This window comes from Stomoxys calcitrans, chromosome 1 (assembly GCF_963082655.1).
Source record: "Stomoxys calcitrans chromosome 1, idStoCalc2.1, whole genome shotgun sequence".
Classification (NCBI taxonomy): Eukaryota; Metazoa; Arthropoda; class Insecta; order Diptera; family Muscidae; genus Stomoxys; species Stomoxys calcitrans.
In genome coordinates, this window is record NC_081552.1 from 38,817,694 (window position 1) to 38,840,856 (window position 23,163).

The 23,163-nt window shown below is 39.7% G+C and overlaps 1 protein-coding gene across 1 annotated transcript in view; it reads left to right on the forward strand.

Annotated features, from left to right (window-relative positions):
* The first annotated feature begins 3,856 nt into the window (after positions 1-3,856).
* The window catches only part of LOC131998550 (uncharacterized), a 70,785-nt gene continuing 51,478 nt past the window's right edge, over positions 3,857-23,163 (forward strand). The window contains exon 1 of the mRNA XM_059370993.1: positions 3,857-4,041. Coding sequence (XP_059226976.1) covers positions 3,857-4,041 — 185 coding nt within the window. The remainder of the gene's footprint in view (positions 4,042-23,163) is intronic.

Genomic DNA, 23,163 nt, shown 5'->3' on the forward strand with positions numbered 1-23,163 from the left:
GTACTGCCCAGTTTTTAATCCTCTCAGATACATGCATTGTACAGGGCATTGTACCTTCACAATAGAGCGAATGTATGTAGGAACGTCCGCTATTTGCTACAACTAATCCATTACATGCTTCCATTTGCACTATTCTTCTACCACTGACGTTAGTAGACTTTATGCCCCACTTTTCTGTCCGGGACTTAATGTCGTCTCAGAGGCCTTGGGTCGCCCACAGTCCTTGGCCAAATTCAATATTTAGCTCGTTTATGGACATATTATATAGCTGATTGACATGATATTTGCTTTATGTTCTATTGTTATCGATTGCTTAAGAGAGTGTACCACTTTACTTCTATTCGTGTTTTCATGTAGAATTTTCACATGACCTTTGGCATCATTTTTTGTAGCTGGATGAGTCTGGTAGATGGCCCTTCATGCCACATCTAACTCATAATACCATGATCTTCCTATTAGATCAATCCACTTTATTCTGCTCATATTTTCATGTAGATTGTTCACCACACCTTTGGTATAAAATTTCTATAGCTGGATGAGTCTGGTAGACGATTTGCCTGTTTTTTCTCTTCTGGTAGGCAGATGCAGGATAGTTCTTCATGGCACATGTGCTCATTTCATCATGATCTTTCTAGCAGGCCCATCACATTCCTATTGAACGCTCTCCAAAGCATAGGAAACGTCATTAGTATGTTCGTAGTCATTCAGCACGTTACTCTTCCAGTCTTAAGGAGCTTCTTTGCCACTAATACCGGTGAGGAAAAACATTTTTTTTTTTGTTAGTTGCTTTGAAATTTTGCCTTTAACCTCGGCTTAAGTCTAAGATCCTGAACTACCGCTGCTTTCTTAAGTGTATTTGAAACTCGACTTTTTCGCCGAGTTGCAAAAGCAGCGATTTTGACATGTCCATTTAATGTCTAAACCGCTGTTTCTGCTTTTTAATTCAATTAACCTACACTCCACTCATATAAAGTAAACCCAAAAGTAGGCTTCATTTCAGCTTTAAATTAGATATAAAACAAGTAAAAAGGCGTTAAGTTCGGCCGGGCCGAACTTTGGATACCCACCACCTTGGATATATATGGGAACCACCTTTCCTCAAAATCCGGTGCAAAATTCATACCTTATGCCTCATAGCAGCTATGTTCCGATTTGGACCAGATACTAATAAGTAAAAGTTATTGTTCAATTGTATATAACAAAATATTGGTCTTTTTAGTAGTTATATCTAAAAATAAACCGATCTGAATTATATACCACACGGATGTCGAAAAGCATTACATAAGTCAGTGTGTCAAATTTCAGTGCAATCGGATTAAAAATGCGCCTCTTATGGGGCCAAGACTTTAAATCGAGAGATGGCAGCTATATGCAAATCATGATCTTAACTCTTTGTCCCAAATTTCGGCAACATCGGACAATACATGCGCTTTTTATGGCCCCAAAACCTAACACCGAGAGATCGGTCTATATGGCAGCTATATCCAAATCTGAACCGATCTGAGCCGTATTGACGGAGGACGTCGAAGGGCCTAAGACAACTTACTGTCCCAAATTTCAGCAAAATCGGGTAATAAATGTAGCTTTTATGGGCCTATGACCCTAAATTGGAGGAACGGTCTATATGGCAGCTATATCCAAATCTAAACCGATCTAGGCCAAATTGACGGAGGATGTTTAAGGGCCTAACACAACTCACTGTACCAAATTTCAGCAAAATCGGATAATAAATGTGGCTTTTATGAAACTAAGACCCTAAATCGGAGGATCAGTCTATATGGCATCTATATCAAAATCTAAACCGATCTGAGCCATATTGACGGAAGATGTCGAAGGGCCTAAGACAACTCACTGTCCCGAATTTCAGCAAAATCGGATAATAAATGTGGCTTTTTTGGGCCTAAGACCCTAAATTGGAGGATCGGTCTATATGGCAGCTATATCCAAATCTGAACCGATCTGAGCCATATTGACGAAGGATGTCGAAGGGCCTAACACAACTCACTGTCCCGAATTTCAGCAAAATCGGATAATAAATGTGGCTTTTAGGGGCCTAAGACCATAAATCGGAGGATCGGTCTATATGGCAGCTATATCAAAATCTAAACCGATCTGAGCCATATTGACGGAGGATGTCGAAGGGCCTAATACAACTCACTGTCCCGAATTTCAGCAAAATCGGATAATAAATGTGGCTTTTAGGGGCCTAAGATCCTAAATCCGAGGATCGGTCTATATGGCAGCTCTATCCAAATCTGGACCGATCTGGGCCAAATTGACGAAGGATGTCGAAGGGCCTAACACAACTCACTGTCCCAAATCTCAGCAAAATCGGATAATAAATGTGGCTTTTATGGGCCTAAGACCCTAAATCGGAGGATCGGTCTATATGGGGGCTATATCAAGATATAGTCCGATATAGCTCATCTTCGAACTTAACCTGCTTATGGACAAAAAAATACTCTGTGCAACATTTTAGCTCAATATCTATATTTTTGAAGACTGTAGCGTGATTTCAACAGACAGACGGACAGACGGACGGACATGTCTAGATCGTCTTAGATTTTTACGCTGATCAAGAATATATATACTTTATAGGGTCGGAAATGGATATTTCGATGTGTTGCAAACGGAATGACAAAATGTATATACCCCCATCCTTCGGTGGTGGGTATAAAAATACAACATTTCTTATAATCAAACCAAACCAAACACAATAAAATCAACATCATCATGATGATCATCATCTTCACCTGTAGACAAACGCTTAAACATCAGGCCACAATCATTAGCATCGCTCCAGCGCCCAATAGCTTACCAAGTTGAAAAGCCACAGCAGGCAAGACAAGAGCAGCACACAACGTCCGCCAGTCAGTCGAATAGGAAACGCGAGAGCGAGTGGAAGTGAAGAGTTATCATAAACTTCATAGTTGGATACATTTTAAGCAAAACAATTCCTTGCAACAAAAGTAGTTAAAAACCTTTTTATAAATTTTTAAATCAACTGAATGATATTAATAATAATAAAAATACTATGAAAGATTTGTGTTACGAATAAATTCATAGTTGCTTAATTAAATAACACAAAAGAAAAGTTTTTTATCTCCGTCATTTAATGGTTGAAGTTTAACAAAAAATAACTAAGAAGAGTTGAGTGGCTTTTAGTTTTCTTTTCAACAATTGACTGAAACTGGTTTCAGGTTTTGATGTGGAAAAAAGCGCCGCGTGCTGTTGTTGTTTCTGTGTGTGTTGTTAGTTGTTGTTCTTTTTTCATATGTTCAAGAGGAAGAGTTGTTTGTTTACCCGAAAATAAATTTTTAAGTGTTTTCAAAATTTAAAGAGAGCAGGAGCGAAAGAAAGAGAGAGAGAGAGAGAGAGATTTAGAGAGGAATAGAATCTAAGTGGCATGGAATTTTTTAAAGTCTTCTTTAACAGCTTCCTCAGCTAAAAAGTAGAGTAAGAGTTAAGTAGTAAGTGGCATACCAGAGAGAGAGAGAGAGTACTAACATGTGTTTATGTAACATAAATATAAACAAAACGTGAAAGCGAGAGTTTTTTGTTGATAAACAAACCTATATAGAAGCTCCGTAAATCAGATAGAATAAACAAAAGAACTATTTTGGAATTTCAATAATCACTACACTTTAACAAGAGCAGCAAGCACGTGTAAGCCGAGAGTTGTTTAGTATAACAAAAGACTTAAGCAACAAACTTGATTCGATCATATGTTAAAAGACAACAAACTCGATCGAGGCATTCAGAAATTAACAAAAGACTTAAGAAACAAACCTTAAACCAACCAAGATATTTTCTCTTCTAACCACATTATTTGCTGCAACCACAACAAAAGCAGATTATGGGCACTCGTGTTCCACCGCCCTGCCCCACCTCAATATGCGATGCGCAGTCTGCAACCGGCCTGCCGCAACTCATTGATGATTTGCAACGTCTTTCCGAAGATCAAGATAGCTGCGATGTGGTCTTCATTTGCGGACGTGAGGAGGAACGTATATATGCCCATCGCATTATTATGATGACACGGTAAGTGATAATTTGTTCAATGAAATGAGGACAATAAGCGAATAGGGACAAGGTTTTTGAGATTAATGAAGCGACCATAAATACTTTTTTTTATGCGCCATAAAATGTGTTCATTAATGTTTGTAAAGGAAATTTATTATATGGCGGAAGGGCATTAAATGACATGATTAAAAGGCATTTGATCAATCAAATATATTGTGAATAAAGGATATCAAAGTTGACACCACCTGGAAATGTTTTGAGGACCATAGTTTGCGAATCTGCACCTTAAATCTTCGGCATCTTCATAGGGAAACTGCAGTAATAGAACATTACACAGCTGACACTATCGTACACCCATACAAGAAGTGCTAGGGAATGGTAAGGGCGTCGTGCCAACTCATATAGACGACGCACGGGTGCTTTAGCACCTAGTCTTCCGTTCTTCTTCGTGAGTAGGTAAACCGTAGTGGATCTTGCCACTCATTGCGCTACGAAAGATTTTCTAAAATCATGGTTACCGCAACTGATGGTTCTTAAGAAGGCGATAAAAAGCTTTTAAATACGAACAAGTAAAAGCGTGCTAAGTTCGGCCGGGCCGAATCTTATATACCCTAAACCATGGATCGCATTTGTCGAGTTCCTTTCCCGGTATCTCTTTTTAGGCAAAAAAAATTATATAAGAAAAGATTTGCTCTGCTCTTAGAGCGATATCAAGATATGGTCCGGTTTGGACCACAATTAAATTATATGTTGGAGACCTGTGTAAAATGTCAGCCAATTCGAATATGAATTGCGCCCTTTGGGGGCTCGAGAAGTAAAATAGAGAGATTGATTTATATGGGAGCTGTATCGGCCTATAGACCGATTCAGACCATAATAAACACGTTTGTTAATGGTCATGAGAGAATCCGTCGTATAAAATTTCAGGCAAATCGGATAATAATTGCGACCTCTAGAGGCTCAAGAAGTCAAGATCCCAGATCGGTTTATATGGCAGCTATATCAGGTTATGAACCGACATGTACCTTATTTGACACAGTTGTTGAAAGTAACAATAAAAAAAAGTCTTGCGAAATTTCATTCCAATCGGATATGAATTGCGCCCTCTAGAAGCTCAAGAAGTCAAGTCCCCAGATCGGTTTATATGACAGCTATATCAGGTTATGAACCGATTTGAACCATAGTTGGCACAGTTATTGCATATCATAACAAAATACTACGTGCCAAAATTCATTCAAATTGGATAAGAATTGCGCCCTCTAGAGGCTCAAGAAGTCAAGACCCATGGTCGGTTTATATGACAGCTATATAAGGTTATGGACCGATTTGAACCATACTTGACACAGTTATTGGATATCATAAGTAAACACATCGTGTAAAATTTCATTCCAATCGGATAAGAATTGCTCACTCTAGAGGCTCAAGAAGTCAAGACCCAAGATCGGTTTATATGCCAGCTATATCAGGTTATGGACCGATGTGAACCATACTTGGCTCAGTTATTGGATATCATAGCAAAACACGTCGTGCAAAATTTCATTCAAATCGGATAAGAATTACGCACTCTAGAGGCTCAAGAAGTCAAGACCCAAGATCGGTTTATATGCCAGCTATATCAGGTTATGAACCAATGTGAATCATACTTGGCACAGTTGTTGGATATCATAACAAAACATGTCGTGCAAAATTGCATTCCTATCGGAAAAGATTTGCGCACTATGGAGGCTCAAGAAGTCAAGACCCAAGATCGGTTTATATGGCATCTATATCAAAACATGGACCGATATGGCCCATTTGCAATACCAACCGACCTACACTAATAAGAAGTATTTGTGGAAAATTTGAAGCGGCAAGCTTTACTCCTTCGGAAGTTAGCGTGCTTTCGACAGACAGACGGACGGACGGACGGACGGACAGACGGACAGACGGACGGACATGGCTAGATCGACATTAAATGTCGCGACGATTAAGAATATATATACTTTATGGGGTCTCAGACGAATATTTCGAGTAGTTACAAACAGAATGACGAAATTAGTATACCCCCCATCTTATGGTGGAGGGTATAAAAAGAGAACACGCAAGGAGCTGGAACGAAAGTCGAGGGGCTCTGGACAGTTTCAAATAGGGGAGGTGATTTGGAAGGTAGAGAGCACTTGTGCAAGTGTTTTCTAAGGATACCAGTTCGCAGATGGTTGGATAGGATTTTCACCCAGAATAAATAAATGAAACAATGGATGTTCGGATAGAAACACATTTACCAGATAGACAACAATCAGTGTTGCCAGTATTGGACATTTTTCCCCAAATTTGGGATTTATTTTCGAAAATGGTGACTAAATTTTTGACTTAGGGGGATTCGGACTTAGACGGGGATTCAGCGCAAAAATTGAGGATGTTTGGGCAGTCATTTTGGATAAACATTTAGATAATATAAATATTAATAATATATTACCATATATAGTAAAAAGTTCAGTGTGAACATGGGACATCAACAAGCTCTCTCCATCAAATCTATTGTTGGCCAAAGCCTTGGTTGGATTCCACGATATATGGGTTGATTCCAACTCCCCTTTCGTGCAGCGGATCCAGATCCATGTGGTTATCGGGCGTGCCCTCTTTCGCTGTCCTTGCGTATTCTAGTCTTGGACATTTTTCGGTATATCATCGCGCGGTCGGTGAAAGATATGACCCAACCAAGTCCATTTTCTTTTCCGAATTTCTACATCGACAGGGGTATTGTTCGATCTTATTTCCAATTCTTCATTTAAAATACGGTTTGGCCAGAAATTTCGATGTAAGAATTCACTTCGAGTCTTGTTGATAATTTCGCGAATGTCTGCTTCTGATCCTCCGTCCTTAGAGATAGGAAAAGTTGTCAGCATCTTCAATCACATGGCCGTTTGTTGTGAGAAGTGTCAGATTCTTCGTTCCTATCCTCATCAATTTGGTCTTAGCTATGTTTAGCTATGTTTATTTTTAGGCCTACTTTGTCCGCGTTTTCATTAAAGCGTTCCAATTGTGATTTTATGTGCTCACAGCAATGTGCAAGGGGAATATATCATCCGCGTAGTCGATGTCGCCAAGGAAGTCGTTTATACCCCAGCGAATGCCGTAGGTTGTCTCAGCATTGATCACCTCTAAGACGGAATTAAGTAGAATCAAAAAAAAAAAACTCGGTGATAAGATGCACCCCTGTTTCACTCCTTTTTCGATCCCTCTCTCTCTCTCTCTCTCTCTTCTCCATTGAAACGGACTGAAACTTCAGCATTGGAAGTCGATGAATAAAAGGTATAGGTGTGTATGAACTTCTGCCGACTGTCCAATGATTATTCGCAAGGAGTTGATGTGGTCGGCACAAGAACGTCCTGTCCGAAAACCCGCCTGTTCCTTCCGCAAAATACTGTCAAGAAATACGCAGCTGCTTGCCATTACCTTATTTATTGCGTTTAGATATGTTTTCCCTCTCCAGTTTTTCCATTGGGTGAGGTGATCCTTCTTTGGGATCGTGACCATGACTCCTTTCTTCCAATCTGAGGGAATGACATTTGTATCACAGGCCTATTTGATGATTGGGGTAATCGCTGGAGCTAAGGGGAGTGTTTCATTCCGCAACAGTTCGGCAGGTACGTTGTCTGGACCGGCTGATTTGCCGTTTTTGAGTTAGACCAAAACGGCCTCAATTTTATCACAGGTTGGTGGGGCAGTGGATACATCCCTGCGTGGGATTCGGCTCACAAGTGATTAAGGGGGTCGGAGCTTACGTCCTCGGTTGTTGGTCCTTCGGAGCTGAAAAATCCCCGCCATCGCTCTAATTGCTGTTTGCGCGTTGTTAATTCCAATCCGTTCACATCATTATACCCTACACCCTTACTGAATTTGTGTTTGTTTGTTTGTATGTTTGTTTGTATGTTTGTTTGTATGTTTGTTTGTTTGTTTGTATGTTTGTTTGTGGGTTTGTAAATTTTTTTGTTCCGTTTAGACTCAAAACCGGCTGGATTGATTTCTTTCAAATTTTCACAGATTGTGGGGAGTGGTCCGGAAGGAGCAATAGGCTATATAATTTATTGACATCGGTAGGGGCGGACCCTCCTCCTTACCCTAAAAGTACGACCCCAAAATAAAAGTGAACCGATTGGAACAATATGGGATTCAAATGAAAGGTATTCAGGAGTAGACTACGAATTTTATATTAAACAAGTAAAAGCGTGCAAAGTTCGGCCGGGCCGAATCTTATATACCCTCCACCATGGATCGCATTTGTCGAGTTCTTTTCCCGGCATCTCTTCTTAGGCAAAACAAAAGGATATGAGAAAAGATTTGCTCTGCTATTAGAGCGATATTAAGATATGGTCCGGTTTGGACCACAATTAAATTATATTTATATTGGAGACCTGTGTAAAATGTCAGCCAATTCGAATAAGAATTGCGCTATTTGTGGGCTCAAGAAGTAAAATAGAGAGATCGATTTATAGGGGAGCTGTATCGGGCTATAGACCGAGGAGGCTCAAGAAGTCAAGATCCCAGTTCGGTTTATATGGCAGCTATATCAGGTTATGAACCGATTTGAACCATACTTGGCACAGTCGTTGGATATAATAACGAAACACGTCGTGCAAAATTTCATTCCAATCGGATAAGAATTGCGCACTCTAGAGGCTCAAGAAGTCAAGACCCCAGATCGGTTTATATGACAGCTATATCAGGTTATGAACCTATTTGAACCATATTTGGCACAGTTGTTGGATATCATAACAAAATACTACGTGCCAAAATTCATTCAAATTGGATAAGAATTGCGCCCTCTATAGGTTCAAGAAGTCAAGACCCATGGTCGGTTTATATGACAGCTATATAAGGTTATGGACCGATTTGAACCATACTTGACACAGTTATTGGATATCATAAGTAAACACATCGTGTAAAATTTCATTCCAATCGGATAAGAATTGCGCACTCTAGAGGCTCAAGAAGTCAAGACCCAAGATCGGTTTATATGGCAGCTATATCAGGTTATGAACCGATTTGAACCATACTTGGCACAGTTGTTGGATATAATAACGAAACACGTCGTGCAAAATTTCATTCCAATCGGGTAAGAATTGCGCACTCCAGAGGCTCAAGAAGTCAAGACCCAAGATCGGTTTATATGGCAGCTATATCAGGTTATGAACCGATTTGAACCATACTTGGCACAATTGTTGGATATCATAACAAAACACGTCGTGCAAAATTTCATCCCAATCGGATAAGAATTGCGCACTCTAGAGGCTCGAGAAGTCAAGACCCAAGATCGGTTTATATGGCATCTATATCAAAACATGGACCGATATTGCCCATTTACAATACCAACCGACCTACACTAATAAGAAGTATTTGTGCAAAATTTCAAGCGGCTAGCTTTACTCCTTCGGAAGTTAGCGTGCTTTCGACAGACAGACGGACGGACGGACAGACGGACGGACGGACGGACGGACGGACAGACAGACGGACGGACGGACAGACGGACGGACGGACGGACGGACAGACAGACGGACGGACATGGCTAGATCGACATAAAATTTCACGACGATCAAGAATATATATACTTTATGGGGTCTAAGACGAATATTTCGAGTAGTTACAATCAGAATGACGAAATTAGTATACCCCCATCTTATGGTGGAGGGTATAAAAATTGCAAAGCTATTGGAGCTATTTCAGGTTATCAACAATTTCGGACCATGCTTGGTTTGGCTGTTGGAGACCACAATAGATGCCATTGTGCAAAATTTCATTATAAATTATATAAGAATTGAGCCCTATAGTAGCTTAAGAATTAAAATCAAGAGATCGGTTCATATGGAAGCTGTATCAGGTTATGGACCGATTCAGACCTTATTGGAAGGTCATAGGAGACGTCCTTGAAATAATGTTTAGTCAAATCGCTTAAGAATTGCGCCCCCTAGAAGCTGAAAGAGTCAAATTAGGAGATCGGTTTCAATGGGAGCTATATGAAGTTTTAACCAAGTTTGAACCATACTTAGCACAGATGTTGAAAGTCATAGCAAAACATCTTATAAAAATTTGAGACAAATCGAATAAGAATTGAGGCGTTTAGGGGCCAAAGAAGTCAAGATCTAAAATCAGTTTATATGGCAGATATACTTTGTTGGGTCTCAGATGAATATTTCGATGCTTTACAAACGGAATGATGAAATTAATTTATGATGGAGGGTACAAAAAGAAAACAAGTAAAAGCGTGATAAGTTCGGGCTGGCCGAATCTTATATACCCTCCACCATGGATCGCATTTGTCGAGTTCTTTTCCCGGCATCTCTTCTTAGGCAAAAAAAAGGATATAAGAAAAGATTTGCTCTTCTATTAGAGCGATATCAAGATATGGTCCGGTTTGGACCACAATTAAATTATATGTTGAGACCTGTGTAAAATGTCAGCCAATTCGAATAAGAATTGCGCTCTTTGTGGGCTCAAGAAGTAAAATAGAGAGATCGATTTATATGGGAGCTGAATCGGGCTATAGACCGATTCAGACTATAATAAACACGTATGTTAATGGTCATGAGAGAATCCGTCGTACAAAATTTCATTCCAATCGGATAAGAATTGCGCCCTCTAGAGGCTCTAGAAGTCAAGACCCAAGATCGGTTTATATGACAGCTATATCAGGTTATAGACCGATTTGAACCATACTTGACACAGTTGTTGGATATTGTAACAAAAAACACGTCCTACAAAAGTTCATTCCAATCGGACAAGAATTGCACACTCTAGAGGCTCAAGAAGTCAAGACCCAAGATCGGTTTATATGGCAGCTATATCAGGTTATGGAGCGATTTGAACCATACTTGGCACAGTTGTTGGATATCATAACAAAACACTTAGTGCCAAAATTCATCTAAATGGGATAAGAATTGCGCCCTCTAGATGCTCAAGAAGTCAAGACCCAAGATCGGTTTATATGAGAGCTATATCAATACATGAACCGATATGGCCCATTTACAATACCAACCGACCTACATTAATGAGAAGTATTTCTGCAAAATTTCAAGTGGCTAGCTTTACTCCTTCGGAAGTTAGCGTGCTTTCGACAGACAGACGGACGGACGGACGGACATGGCTAGATCGACATAAAATGTTACGACGATCAAGAATATATATACTTTATGGGGTCTCAGACGAATATTTCGAGTAGTAACAAACAGAATGACGAAATTAGTATACCCCCCATCTTATGGTGGAGGGTATAAAAAAACAAATCTAGTGGTCTAGGCCGCAAGTTTTTTACTGAAGTCTTAAATGGATAATGATTATTGTCGCAACTATTATTGAAGGAATATCCAGTGCTGAACATTTTTATACCCACCACCGAAGGATGGGGGTATATTCATTTTTATACCCACCACCGAAGGATGGGGGTATATTCATTTTGTCATTCCGTTTGCAACACATCGAAATACCTATTTCCGACCCTATAAATATATATATTCTTGATCAGCGTGAAAATCTAAGACGATCTAGACATGTCAGTCCGTCTGTCCGTCTGTCTGTTGAAATCACGCTACAGTCTTCAAAAATAGAGATATTGAGCTGAAACTTTGCACAGAGTATTTTTTTGTCCATAAGCAGGGTAAGTTTGAAGATGGGCTATATCGGACTATATCTTGATATAGCCCCCATATAGACCGATCCTGCGATTTAGGGTCTAAAGCCCATAAAAGCCACATTTATTATCCGATTTTGCTGAAATTCGGGACAGGGATTTGTGTTAGGCCCTTCGACATCCTTCGTCAATTTGGCTCAGATCGGTACAGATTTGGATATAGCTGCCATATAGACCGATCCTGCGATTTAGGGTCTTAGGCCCATAAAAGACACATTTATTATCCGATTTTGTTGAAATTTGGGGCAGTGAGTTGCGTTAGACCATTTGACATCCTTCATCAATTTGGCTCAGATCGGTCCAGATTTGAATATAGCTGCCATATAGACCGATCCTCCGATTTAGGGTCTAAGGCCCATAAAAGCCACATTTATTATCCGGTTTCGCTGAATTTGGGACAGTGAGTTGTGTTAGGCCCTTCGTCATCCTTTGTCAATTTAGCCCAGATCGGTTCAGATTTGGATATAGCTGGATATAGCTGCCATATAGACCGATCATCCGGTTAAGGGCCTTAGGCCCACAAAAGCCACATTTATTATCCGATTTTGATGAAATTCGTGACAGTGAATTATATAAGGGTCGTCGACATCCTTTGTTAGTTTGGCTCAGATCGGTCCATATTTGGATATAGCTGCCATATAGATCGATCCTCCGATTTATGGTGTAAGGCCCATAAAAGCCACATTCATTATCCGATTTTGCTGAAATTTAGGACAGTGAGTTGTGTTAGGCCCTTTGACATATTTCTTCAATTTGGTCCAGATAGGTTCAGATTTGGATATAGCTGCCATATAGACCGATTTCTTGATTTATTGTTTTGGGCCCATAAAATTCTCATTTATTGTCCGATGTCGCCGAAATTTGGAACAGTGAGTTAAGTTAAGCCCGTTGACATACTTCTGCAATATCGCACAGATCGGTCCAGATTTGGATATAGCTGCCAAATAGACCGATATCTAGGTTTTAGGTTTTGGGCCATAAAAGACGCATTTATTGTCCGATGTCGCTGAAATTTGACACAGTGAGTTTGGTTAGGCTCTTCGACGTCCTTCTTCAATTTTGCTGAGATCGGTCCAGATTTGCATATAGCTGCCATATAGACCGATCTCTCGATTTAAGGTTTAGGTTCCATAAAAGAGGCATTTATTGTCCGATTTCGCCGAAATTTGGGACAGTGCTTAGTGTTAGGCTCTTCGACATGTTTATGCAACTTGGCCCAAATCGGTCCAGATTTGGATATAGCTGCCATGTAGACCGATATCTCGATTTAAAGTCTTGGCCCCATAAAAGGCCCATTTATAATCCGATTTCACTGAAATTTGACACAGTGACTTATGTTCGGCTTTTCGACATCCGTGTCGTATATAGTTCAAATCGGTATGAGGTATATGAGTATAAGGTATGAAATTTTCACCGAATTTTGATGAAAGATGGTTTACATATATACCCGAGGTGGTGGGTATCCAAAGTTCGGCCCGGCCGAGCTTAACGCCTTTTTACTTGTTTTATATTTATGCCATGGGTAAGCCGAAGATGCTTACCCATGCGCAACGGTGACATTAGATAAGCCGACATAAGTGGAAATTCGATTGAATTCAAAAATAGACAAAACGATGACAATGTGATGGGAATCAACAGCGAGCATCACCAACAATAAATTCAGCGCCATCTATTGAGGAGTAGACATTATTTGAATAGGAAAGCAAACCCGAACAAAAAATGCGTAAAAAGGCATTAAGTTCGGCCGGGCCAAGATTTGGATACCCACCACCTCGGGTCTATATGTAAACCCCATTTCGTCACAATCCGGTGAAAATTGGATAACTTAAGCACCCAAATTCGGCATGGACAGTGAGTATGTAACTATTCAACTTTGTAGAACAAAATATTGGTCTTTTTGGCAGATATATCCAATTATACACCGATCTGAACCATATTAAGGTCGGATATCGTAAGGCTCAGAAGAACTCACTGTTTAAAATTTCAGCGAAATTGGGTAATAAATAAAGCTTTTATAATCTTCAGCCCCCTTATCGGAAGATCGCTCTATATGGCAGCTACATCTAGGTTCTTAACCTACTCACTGTTTCAAATTTCAGCAAAATCGGGTAACAAATAAAGCTTTTATTGGCTTCAGATCCCTTATCGGCAGATCGGTCTATATGGCAGCTATATCTAAATATAGTCTGATCTAAACCAAATATAGGTCGGATGTCAGGAGGTTAAGAGTACCTCGCTGTTTAAAATTTAAGCGAAATCGGTTAATAAATAATGCTTTTATTGGCTTCAGACCCCTTATCGGCAGATCGGTCTATATGGCAGCTATATCTAAATATAGTCCGATCTGAACCAAATTTAGGTCGGGTGTCAGGAGGCATAAAATAACCTACTGCTTTACATTTCAGCGAAATCTTGTAAAAAATGAAGCTTTTATGGGCTTCAGACCCTTTATGGGGAAATCGGTCTATATGACAGCTATATCTGTATACGGACTAATCCAAGTCAAAAATCGGGAGGGTTGAAATAATCCACTGTTATAAATTTCAGCGAAATCGGGTAATAAATAAAGCTTTTATGGGATATCGGTCTATATGGTAGATATATCTAAATATAGTTCGATCTGAACCATATTTGGGTCAGTTGTCGTTAATTCTTAAGCTACTTCCTGTTTCAAATTTTAGCAAAATCGGATGAAAAATAAAGTTTTTATTTTCCTTTACCGGAAAATCGGTCTATATAGCAGTTATATCCAAATATGGATATTTTAGCTCAAAATCTCTATTTTTGAAAGCTCTAGAGTGATTACAACAGATGGACGGACAGACATACGGACATCGTTAAGTCGTCTTAGAACGATCCCAAATATATATACTTTGTAGGGTCGGAAATTGATATTTCGATGTGTTGCAAACGGAATGACTTAATGAATATACCCCCTATCCTACGGTGGTGGATATAAAAAGAGAGAGGTACAGGAGAGTGTGTTCAAAGTTGATCATATGCCTTTCACTACTGTTTTGACAAGTTCTCTGTCCTTCGAATAAATAAAAAGAAGGAACTAACCTTTGACTTGTTTCGGTTTTATTTTTTTAACCCTCCTACCCATGGACAAGCTTTCACAATACTCTAAAAGATCTATAAAAACATGGCCGCAAAATATGTACGTAGCTTAGTGAATGCAGAGAAGAGTAATTGAAAAGAAAGTTATAATTCATATGGTGTAAAAGGAAGCGCAGCGAAGCGGGCCGGGTTCAGCTAGAATATATTTAAAACCTGTCGAAATTGTTTGGGGATTTTCCCTTGTAATTGGGGATTTTTGGGGACAATTGACGGGAAAATACTGGCAACCCTGCCACTCCCTCTGCAGTTGATACCATCGGGGACATGATCAAAAAATATAAGATGGTGTTGTCAGTTCGCAATTTGAAGCCGATTTAATCGATCGGACCGGATAGTATTCTCACGACACCAAGATAGGAATCCTTTGGAATTGTCCCGCCATTATTGGAGACAGGGCATTATACTACATACCAACAGCATATAGAGAAGTCAAGAATGGTCTTTATAAACATGAAGGCAAAAAGTAAACCTATCAGTAATAGTTTTTAACCAAAACAGTGAAAAAAACTCGTCGTCGTCAGAGAAAAAATGACACCGAATAACTTCAAGAGGCATAAAGAGCATACCTAAAGGTATGCACGCCCATGAAGTGGGCCCTCCAAGAAGTGATGTGATAGATCAAGACATCTCTTCGACAGAATGTTTTTTCGAAATCACGAGAGCATTGTGATTCCCACACCAGGCGATGCTTACTATGTAATCTATTAATGTCCATATTCGAAACTGTGCGGCCTAGGTGCCATTTAGGCTGAAGAAGCACAGCATGCAAAAGAAGGACGGATACCGCCACAGTTTGGTGGTATAAATGCGAAAGTAAAGCTGAAAAAATCTTGGAAATCGAAACCGAATCGAGATACGATCTTTAGAATTATCTTTCTCGGTGGGTAGTTTAAAAACCATTTCCCTTGGGGGAGGGTAGTATAAATACCCTTTCCCTTTGGGGAGGGTAGCTTAAAAATCCTTTCCCTTTGGGGAGGGTAGTTTCAATACCCTTTCCCTTTGGGGAGAGTGTTAAAATTCCCTTTCCTTTTGGGGAGGTTAGTTCAAATCCCTTTCCCTTTTGGGAGGGGGTTAAAGTTAATCCATAGGATTAACTTTACTCTGTGGAAAGGGTGGTTTTAGTGCCCTATCCTTAGGGTAGTTTTAGCCCATTCCCTAACGGAAGGATATTTTTGGTACCCTTTCCCTAAGGAAAGTGTGGTTTTAGTACCGTTTCCCGAAGGAAAGAGTGCTATTAGTAGACTTTTCATGGAAGGATTCTTTTTGTACCTTTTTCCGGTGGGAAGCGTTCTTTTAAAACTATCTTCCAGAGAGAAGTTGCCTTTATTACCCTTTTCTCATTGGAGGGGTGGTTTTTAACACAATTTTCCTGTGTGAATAGTGGTTTTAGTAGCCTCTATTGAAAGGGTTGTTTAAGTACCCTTTCCCCTAGGAAAGAGTAGTTTTAGCACTCTTTTCTTTAGGAAAGCGTAGTTGAAGTACCCTTTCCCCTAGGAAAGAGTAGTTTAAGTACCCTTACATCTAGGAAAAGGTAATTGAATTAATTAATTATCCCCAGCAACGGGTAGTTTAAGTACCCTTTCCCCTAGAAAAGGATATTTTAAGTACCCTTTCCCCTACGAAAGGTTAATTTAAGTACCCTTTCACCTAGGAAAGTGTAGTTTAAGTACCTCTTTCCTGAGGAAAGGGTAGTATTGGTACCCTTTTCCCCAGGGAAGGGTAGTTTTAGTATCCTTTCCCAAGGAAAGGGTAGTTTTAGTACCCTTTCCCTAGAAAAGGTAGTTTTAGTATCCTTTCCCTAGGAAAGATTGGTTTAAATACCCTTCCCTTAGGAAAGGGTAGTTTAAGTACCCTTTCTCTTAAGAAAGGGTAGTTTATGTACCCTTTCTCTTAAGAAAGGGTAGTTTCCCTAGGTAAGAGTAGTTTATGCAACCTTTCCCTAGAAAAGGTTAGTTAATGTACCCTTTCCCTTTGGAAAGGGTGGTTTAAGTAGTGAAGGGTGGTTTATATACTCTTTCCCATAGGGAAGGGTAGTTTAAGTATACTTTCCCTAGGGGAAAGGTACTTTACGTATGTTCTCCCTTGGTAAAGGGTAGTTTAAGAATATTTTCCTATGGGAAAGGATAGTTTAAGAATATTTTTCTATGGGAAAGGATAGTTTTAGTACATTTTCCCTTTGAATTGGGTAGTTTAAGTAAATTTTCCCTTTAAATAGGGAAAGTTTAAGGGTTAAGGTTTAGGGTTTAAGTATATATTCCATTGCGGTAAGCTGGTTTTAGAGGCCACCGTAGCGCAGAGGTTAGCATGTCCGCTTATGTCACTGAACGCCTGGTTTTGAATCCTGGTTTTTTAGGTACTATGCCATGTAAAAATTTCTCTTCAAAGAGGTGTCGCACTGCGGCACGCCCTTCTGACTCGGCTTTAAAAACGGTCCCTTTATCATTGCGCTTAAACAACTTGAATCGGACTGCACTCATTGATACATGAGAAGTTTGCCCATGTTGCTAAGTGGAATGTTCATGGACAAAATTTGGAATTCTTACCCACGAGGAAGGGTCGAAAGTGTGGTTTTCTAGACTTTCCCTAGAGGAAGGATGGAGTACCCTATTTCCTGAGGAAGGATGTTTTCAAAACCCTTTCCCTTATGGAAGGATGCCTTTAGTATTTTTTTCCTTAGCGAAGGGTGATTTCAATACCCTTTCCCTTGGAACAGAATGGCTTCAGTACCCTCTCTTTTGATGAAGGATGGTTTAATTATCATTTCCCTTGAGGAAGAATGGTTTTAGTTCTCTTGATTTTTAGTTTATTTATTTTATTTGTGATACCAACACAACAAGATATGCTCTTATAAGTGACAGTGTTGGCATTTATAATGTACTAGCTGACCCGGGCCCGCTCCACTGCGCCTTCTTTTATTTTATATGGAGCAAAATTTTCCTTGGAATATTTATTTTCGACAATTAAAGAGCTTATAGTGAAATACGAAAATAGTATATCGCCATATAATCTTCATTGGTCTACGAATTTAAGTTTGGATGTAAGGTGTACTCCATTCTTAAAATACTTTATTCCAGCCCGATATTCTCATGATATCTGATTTAGGGGTGTTCTCGGGGGTGAGGTGGTCCCACAGACACTTGGCCCTGAAAAAATATCAGCATCCTGCTCTTCTTTCAAATACCATTTATTTAAACCTCATATTACCATTGGTTTAGGGGAGTTTACACGATGAGGCGTCCCCCAAGCACATCCAAAATAGGTTATCAAATTCGTTTTCTAATCTCAAATACCTTTTATTTGAGCCACATATTGGCATGGTCGAAAAATGTTTACCCTATGGGGGGTGTTTTGGGAAAGGGGTGATGCCCTAAATACATGGTCCTACATTTGGATATCAAATTCGTATTCTACTCCCAAATACCTTTATTTAAGCCCCATATTGCGGTGGTCAGGAAAAAAATTGCTGTTTGTGGGGTATTTTAGGGAAGTGGTGGCCAGAAAATTGGTCCCAAAAGTGGGTATCAATTCTTGTTCTACCTCCCAATACCTCCTCAGTGACATGGTCGGTAAATATGCCCGATTTAGGGGTGTTTTGGGGATTGGGTTGATCCCCCAAGCACTAAGCCCGGAAAATATGTCACCAACGTGCTCTATTCTCATATATATATATATATCATTTATTTAAACCTCATATTGCCATTGGCCTCAAAATTGGATATGAAATTTGTTTTCTAATATCATTTAAACTCCTCATTGCAGAAGTCAGCAAATATTTCCGGTTTGGGGTATTGGCACCAAAAACTATAAATATTTAGTTCCACTCTCTTTAAGACCCAAATTGTCTTGGTGAGCAAATACGTCCTATCTGGGGGTTGTTATGGTAGTGGGACGTCCCCTAGACAGATGATCCCTAATGTTGATATCAGATACGTGATCTACTCCCAAGTACCTTAAATTTGAGCTCCATTTTTCCATAATCGGCAAACATGACCGGCTTGGGGAGTGTTTTGGGGCATGGGTGAGTTGTCCTTAAAAATATACATCGGATTCGTGCTCTACTCTAAAAACCCTCTTATTTGAGCCTCATACTGCAATAGTCAAAAGTCGTGTTTTACTCCCAAAGACCTTTCATTTGAGTCCCATATAACCAAGGTCGGTAAATATGTCCGATTTAGGGGTGTTTTGGGGGTTGAGGTGGTCCCCCTAACACTTGGTCCGACAATCGGATATCAGATACGTTTTCTTATCCTAAATATCTTTCATTTGAGTCCCATATTGTCGAGATTGGTCTAAATATATGTTTGGTAGGTTTTAGGGTGGGGCGGCCCCCCTAGATGCCCCATCCGAAATTTGGATACCAATTTTTTATTTTTAGGGTACTATATGAGAGCACACAAAATTTCGCTTAATCGCCCCATCTCCGAGATCTGGCGTTTCCGAAAATTAGGGTAAGGGGGAGGGTCCGCTCCCCCTTCAGATATCAAAAAATGTAGTACCCTATTTTCACCACGGGATCATTATACATACACCTTCTGTGAACATTTCTATAAGTTTATAAGGAACACACAAACATACAAACAAACCTACAAACAAACACAAATTGATTTCTATATATAAGATCGATAATATTTGTATTGATTAATGACTAAATTACATAGTTCAAAAAGTCACTTAATATAGAACATATTATAAAGTATTGAACTAAACAAGTAAAAAGGCGTTAAGTTCGGCAGGGCCGAACTTTGGATACCCACCACCTCGGGTATACATGTAAATCACCTGTCGTCATAATCCGGTAAAAAATTTATAATTTATTCCCCCATAGCAGCTATACCGAGATATGGTCCGATTTGGACCGAATTCGGCACGGCCATTGCTCAATTTTCTAGAACAAAATATTGGTCTTTTTGATAGCCATATCCAATATAGACCGATCTGAACCAAATACGACACGGATTTTTAAAAGCCTAACATAAGTCACTGGGTCAAATTTCAGTGAAATCGGATTATAAATGACCCTTTAATGGGTTCAAGACTTTAAATCAAGATGGCAGCTATATTGAAATCTGGACCGATCTAGGCCTAATTGAAGAAGGATGTCGAAGGACCTAACACAACTCACTGTCCCAAATTTCGGCGAAACCGGACAATAAATGCGCCTTTTATAGGCCCACAACCTTAAATCGAGAGATCGGTCTATATGGCAGCTATATCCAAATCTAAATCGATCTAGGCCAAATTAAAGAATGGTTTTGAGTGACCTAACACAACTCACTGTCCCAAATTTCAGAAAAATCGGTCTATATCAAGATATAGTCCATCTTCGAATTTATACTGCCTATGGACAAAAAAAGAATCTGTGCAAAGTTTCAGCTCAATATCTCCATTTTTAAAGACTGTAGAGTGATTTCAACAGACAGACTAACAGACGGATGGACATGGCTAGATGGTCCTAGATTTTTACGACGATCAAGAATATATATACTTTATTTTTTCGGAAATTGATATTTCGATGTGTTGCAAACGGAATGACAAAACGAATACACCCCCATCCTTCTATGGTGGGTATAATTTATTATAACTGATAAATTTATTTTAAATGTTTAAATAGCTCTTTCCTAAAAGGTATAATATTGCTTATGCGTTGAACATTGGGCAGAAGATGGTTCCAGTGACGTATGGCGGATATGAAAAATTGTCTTTTGGAATTAAGACAATCAATTCTGGGACGGATTATTTTCTTTCCTCTGTTGGAGCGAGCAAATTTCAAGTGATTAAACAGATACTCAGCTTCCCGATTTTTTATTACTATGTGAAACAAAACGAGACTTCTAATTAAGATTTGCGTTTCCTTAAAGGAAGATGGTTTTCATACGCTTTTCCTATGGGAAGGGTATTTTTAGAACGCTTTCACTTTGGGTATGGTGGTTTTTTTCCCCTTTCTCGGGCACAAAAATATCCCGGGAATATGACTGGATAGGCTCGTCCTCGGCGAACGAACCAACCCCGAATGTGCCATTTGTCGAGCTTCCAACTTTTGAGAAAATATGCCCAGTACTGAGGCGGCTGTGGGTAAAATTCTATCAGGCCTGTTCTGCTTTTTGAAAACGCAAAACAAAAGATTTATTTGGCTTAAGTTTTTTAAACCTTGCCCCATACAAATTTTAATGCCTAAACAATTTTTGGGTTTTGCTTTTTGCGAATTCGAAACCGGAACCTGTCAGTATATATATGCTAGACATTTCTGTCTAGCAACACTATGACAAGGGACAATACCGGGCACTGTACGATAGATCTTATGGGGCGCTCATGAAAGTAGTGGATTATGTCTTATTGAGAAGCTGCCTTGATGGGGATGAATTGGAACACGACCGTGCAGTTGATGTGTTCATCTCTGGGTCTGCAAACATATCTCTGAGAAATCTTCTCAAGGACAAGGACAAGATGGAATGGTGCGATGAAATCCTCAATGCCATCATGTATCGCCACGACATGCATCGGGTTGACACACACCAAGTAGGCACGTAAGTGAGTGAAGAGCAGTACTCCTCCATGTTATACACACACAAGTGCGAGCATCGGATAGACTCTTGCCCCTCATCCCCTTCTTATCTTTCTTTCATTTTTAGGAACTCACCAGTTTTTTAGTTTTCCAACTACGTTAAGGTAACACAATGGCCCAAATTGGTTGGCGTGGAAACTCACTGTTTTGCTGAGCTACCTATCCATCCTATTCTGAACACTTTGTATCAGCAATTGGAAAAGGAGTACACAAGACCGATGTGAATGAAGTATTTTATGCGCATGCACATGCACCATCCATAACATGAACAATTTGTATATCCTCTACCACAGGATAAAGTCCTTATTGACTTCGTTATTCCATCTGTAAAAATTGCAAAATTTGTCCATGAACTTCCACTAGGGAACTAGGGGCAAACTTCGCACATATCAAAGAGTGCTGTTCGATTCAAGTTTAAGCTCAATGATAAGGGACCTCCTATTTATAGCCGAGTCCGAAAGGCATGCCGCATTGCGACACCTCTTTGGGAAGAAGATTTTATATGGCAAAGTTCCCCAAGAATGTCGCTAGCATTAGGAGGGGATAACCACTGCTGAAAATTTTTTTCTGATGTTCTTGCCAGGATTCGAACCCAGGAGGGCCATTTTCCATCTGTAGCACCTCGAAATATTGGTCTAACGCCATAAAAAGTTTTTATGTTCTTAATCTTCATGAGATTTTAAATCATTAAACCCCTCTTCCTTAGTGGAAAGTTCGTGGGTAAAATTTTCAATTTGCAAAACCCCAACCCTCTGTCACTAACCTTCGATCGATAAAGCAAGCGTTTCGAAATAAGTCAGTTGAGATTATTAATAACCGAACTAGTCTTGATTTACATACAGCTCCCATTGAAAGCGCAAGTGAACAAAGACTTCTATCTTTCGACATCAATTTAATAACCTCATGTGGGAAAAAAAAACTTGTTTTCAGTGGTATCCTTTAACGTATTCCAAATGAATTAAATTTCGCAGTATTAGAGATGGGCGATGGGTAGGTTAGATTAGGTTCAAAAGAGGGCGCAGATATTAATCCGCCCCATGCTATCACTTGCCGCACCGATTTTACATAAGTGAGCGCGTAGTCCTAAGTGTCCCGTTATGATACCAATAGTTATATTGACCTCCTTCTTGCTTCCTTTCAGTAATAGCCTCGTCTTCTCACGATCTCGATCGCCCCCTAGGATTTTCGCCGTCCTTCCGACCGTTTCGCCGTTCCACAATGTTGCATGCGCATTCGTCGTCCACTCCCTCAAATCGGACGGCGTCGACCCGAAAGGATTCGGGTTAACCAAGTTTATTGACGGCAGTCCTCTGGGCTTCACCGCCAAATCATCTGCTCTTTCATTTGGGCGATGAGTTAATACCCAAAAGGTATTTACCCACATGCCCACCCAAATGCTGGGTATTTATAATTTTGCAGATAAGTTCCGATCTAAACGATATTCAACAAAAAGGTGTAGAGGTCAATCAAATAACAATGTTTCAAATTTCACCAAAATCTGATGAAAAATTATTTTTTTATTGGGCCAATATTCTTTATCGGAAAAGCGGTCTATAAAGCAGTTGCATCATAATATGGTTCGTTCAGGACGATATTCAACAAAAAGGTGTAGGAAGGTACCAAAGTTTACTGGTTTCAAATTTCATCGAAATCGGATGAAAAATGCTCCTTTTATAGACTCAATACTCTATATCGGCAGATCGGTCTATATGGCAGCAATATCGAAATATGATCCCATCTGCAAGACATTTTAAACAAGTAAAAAGGCGTTAAGTTCGGCCGGGCCGAACTTTGG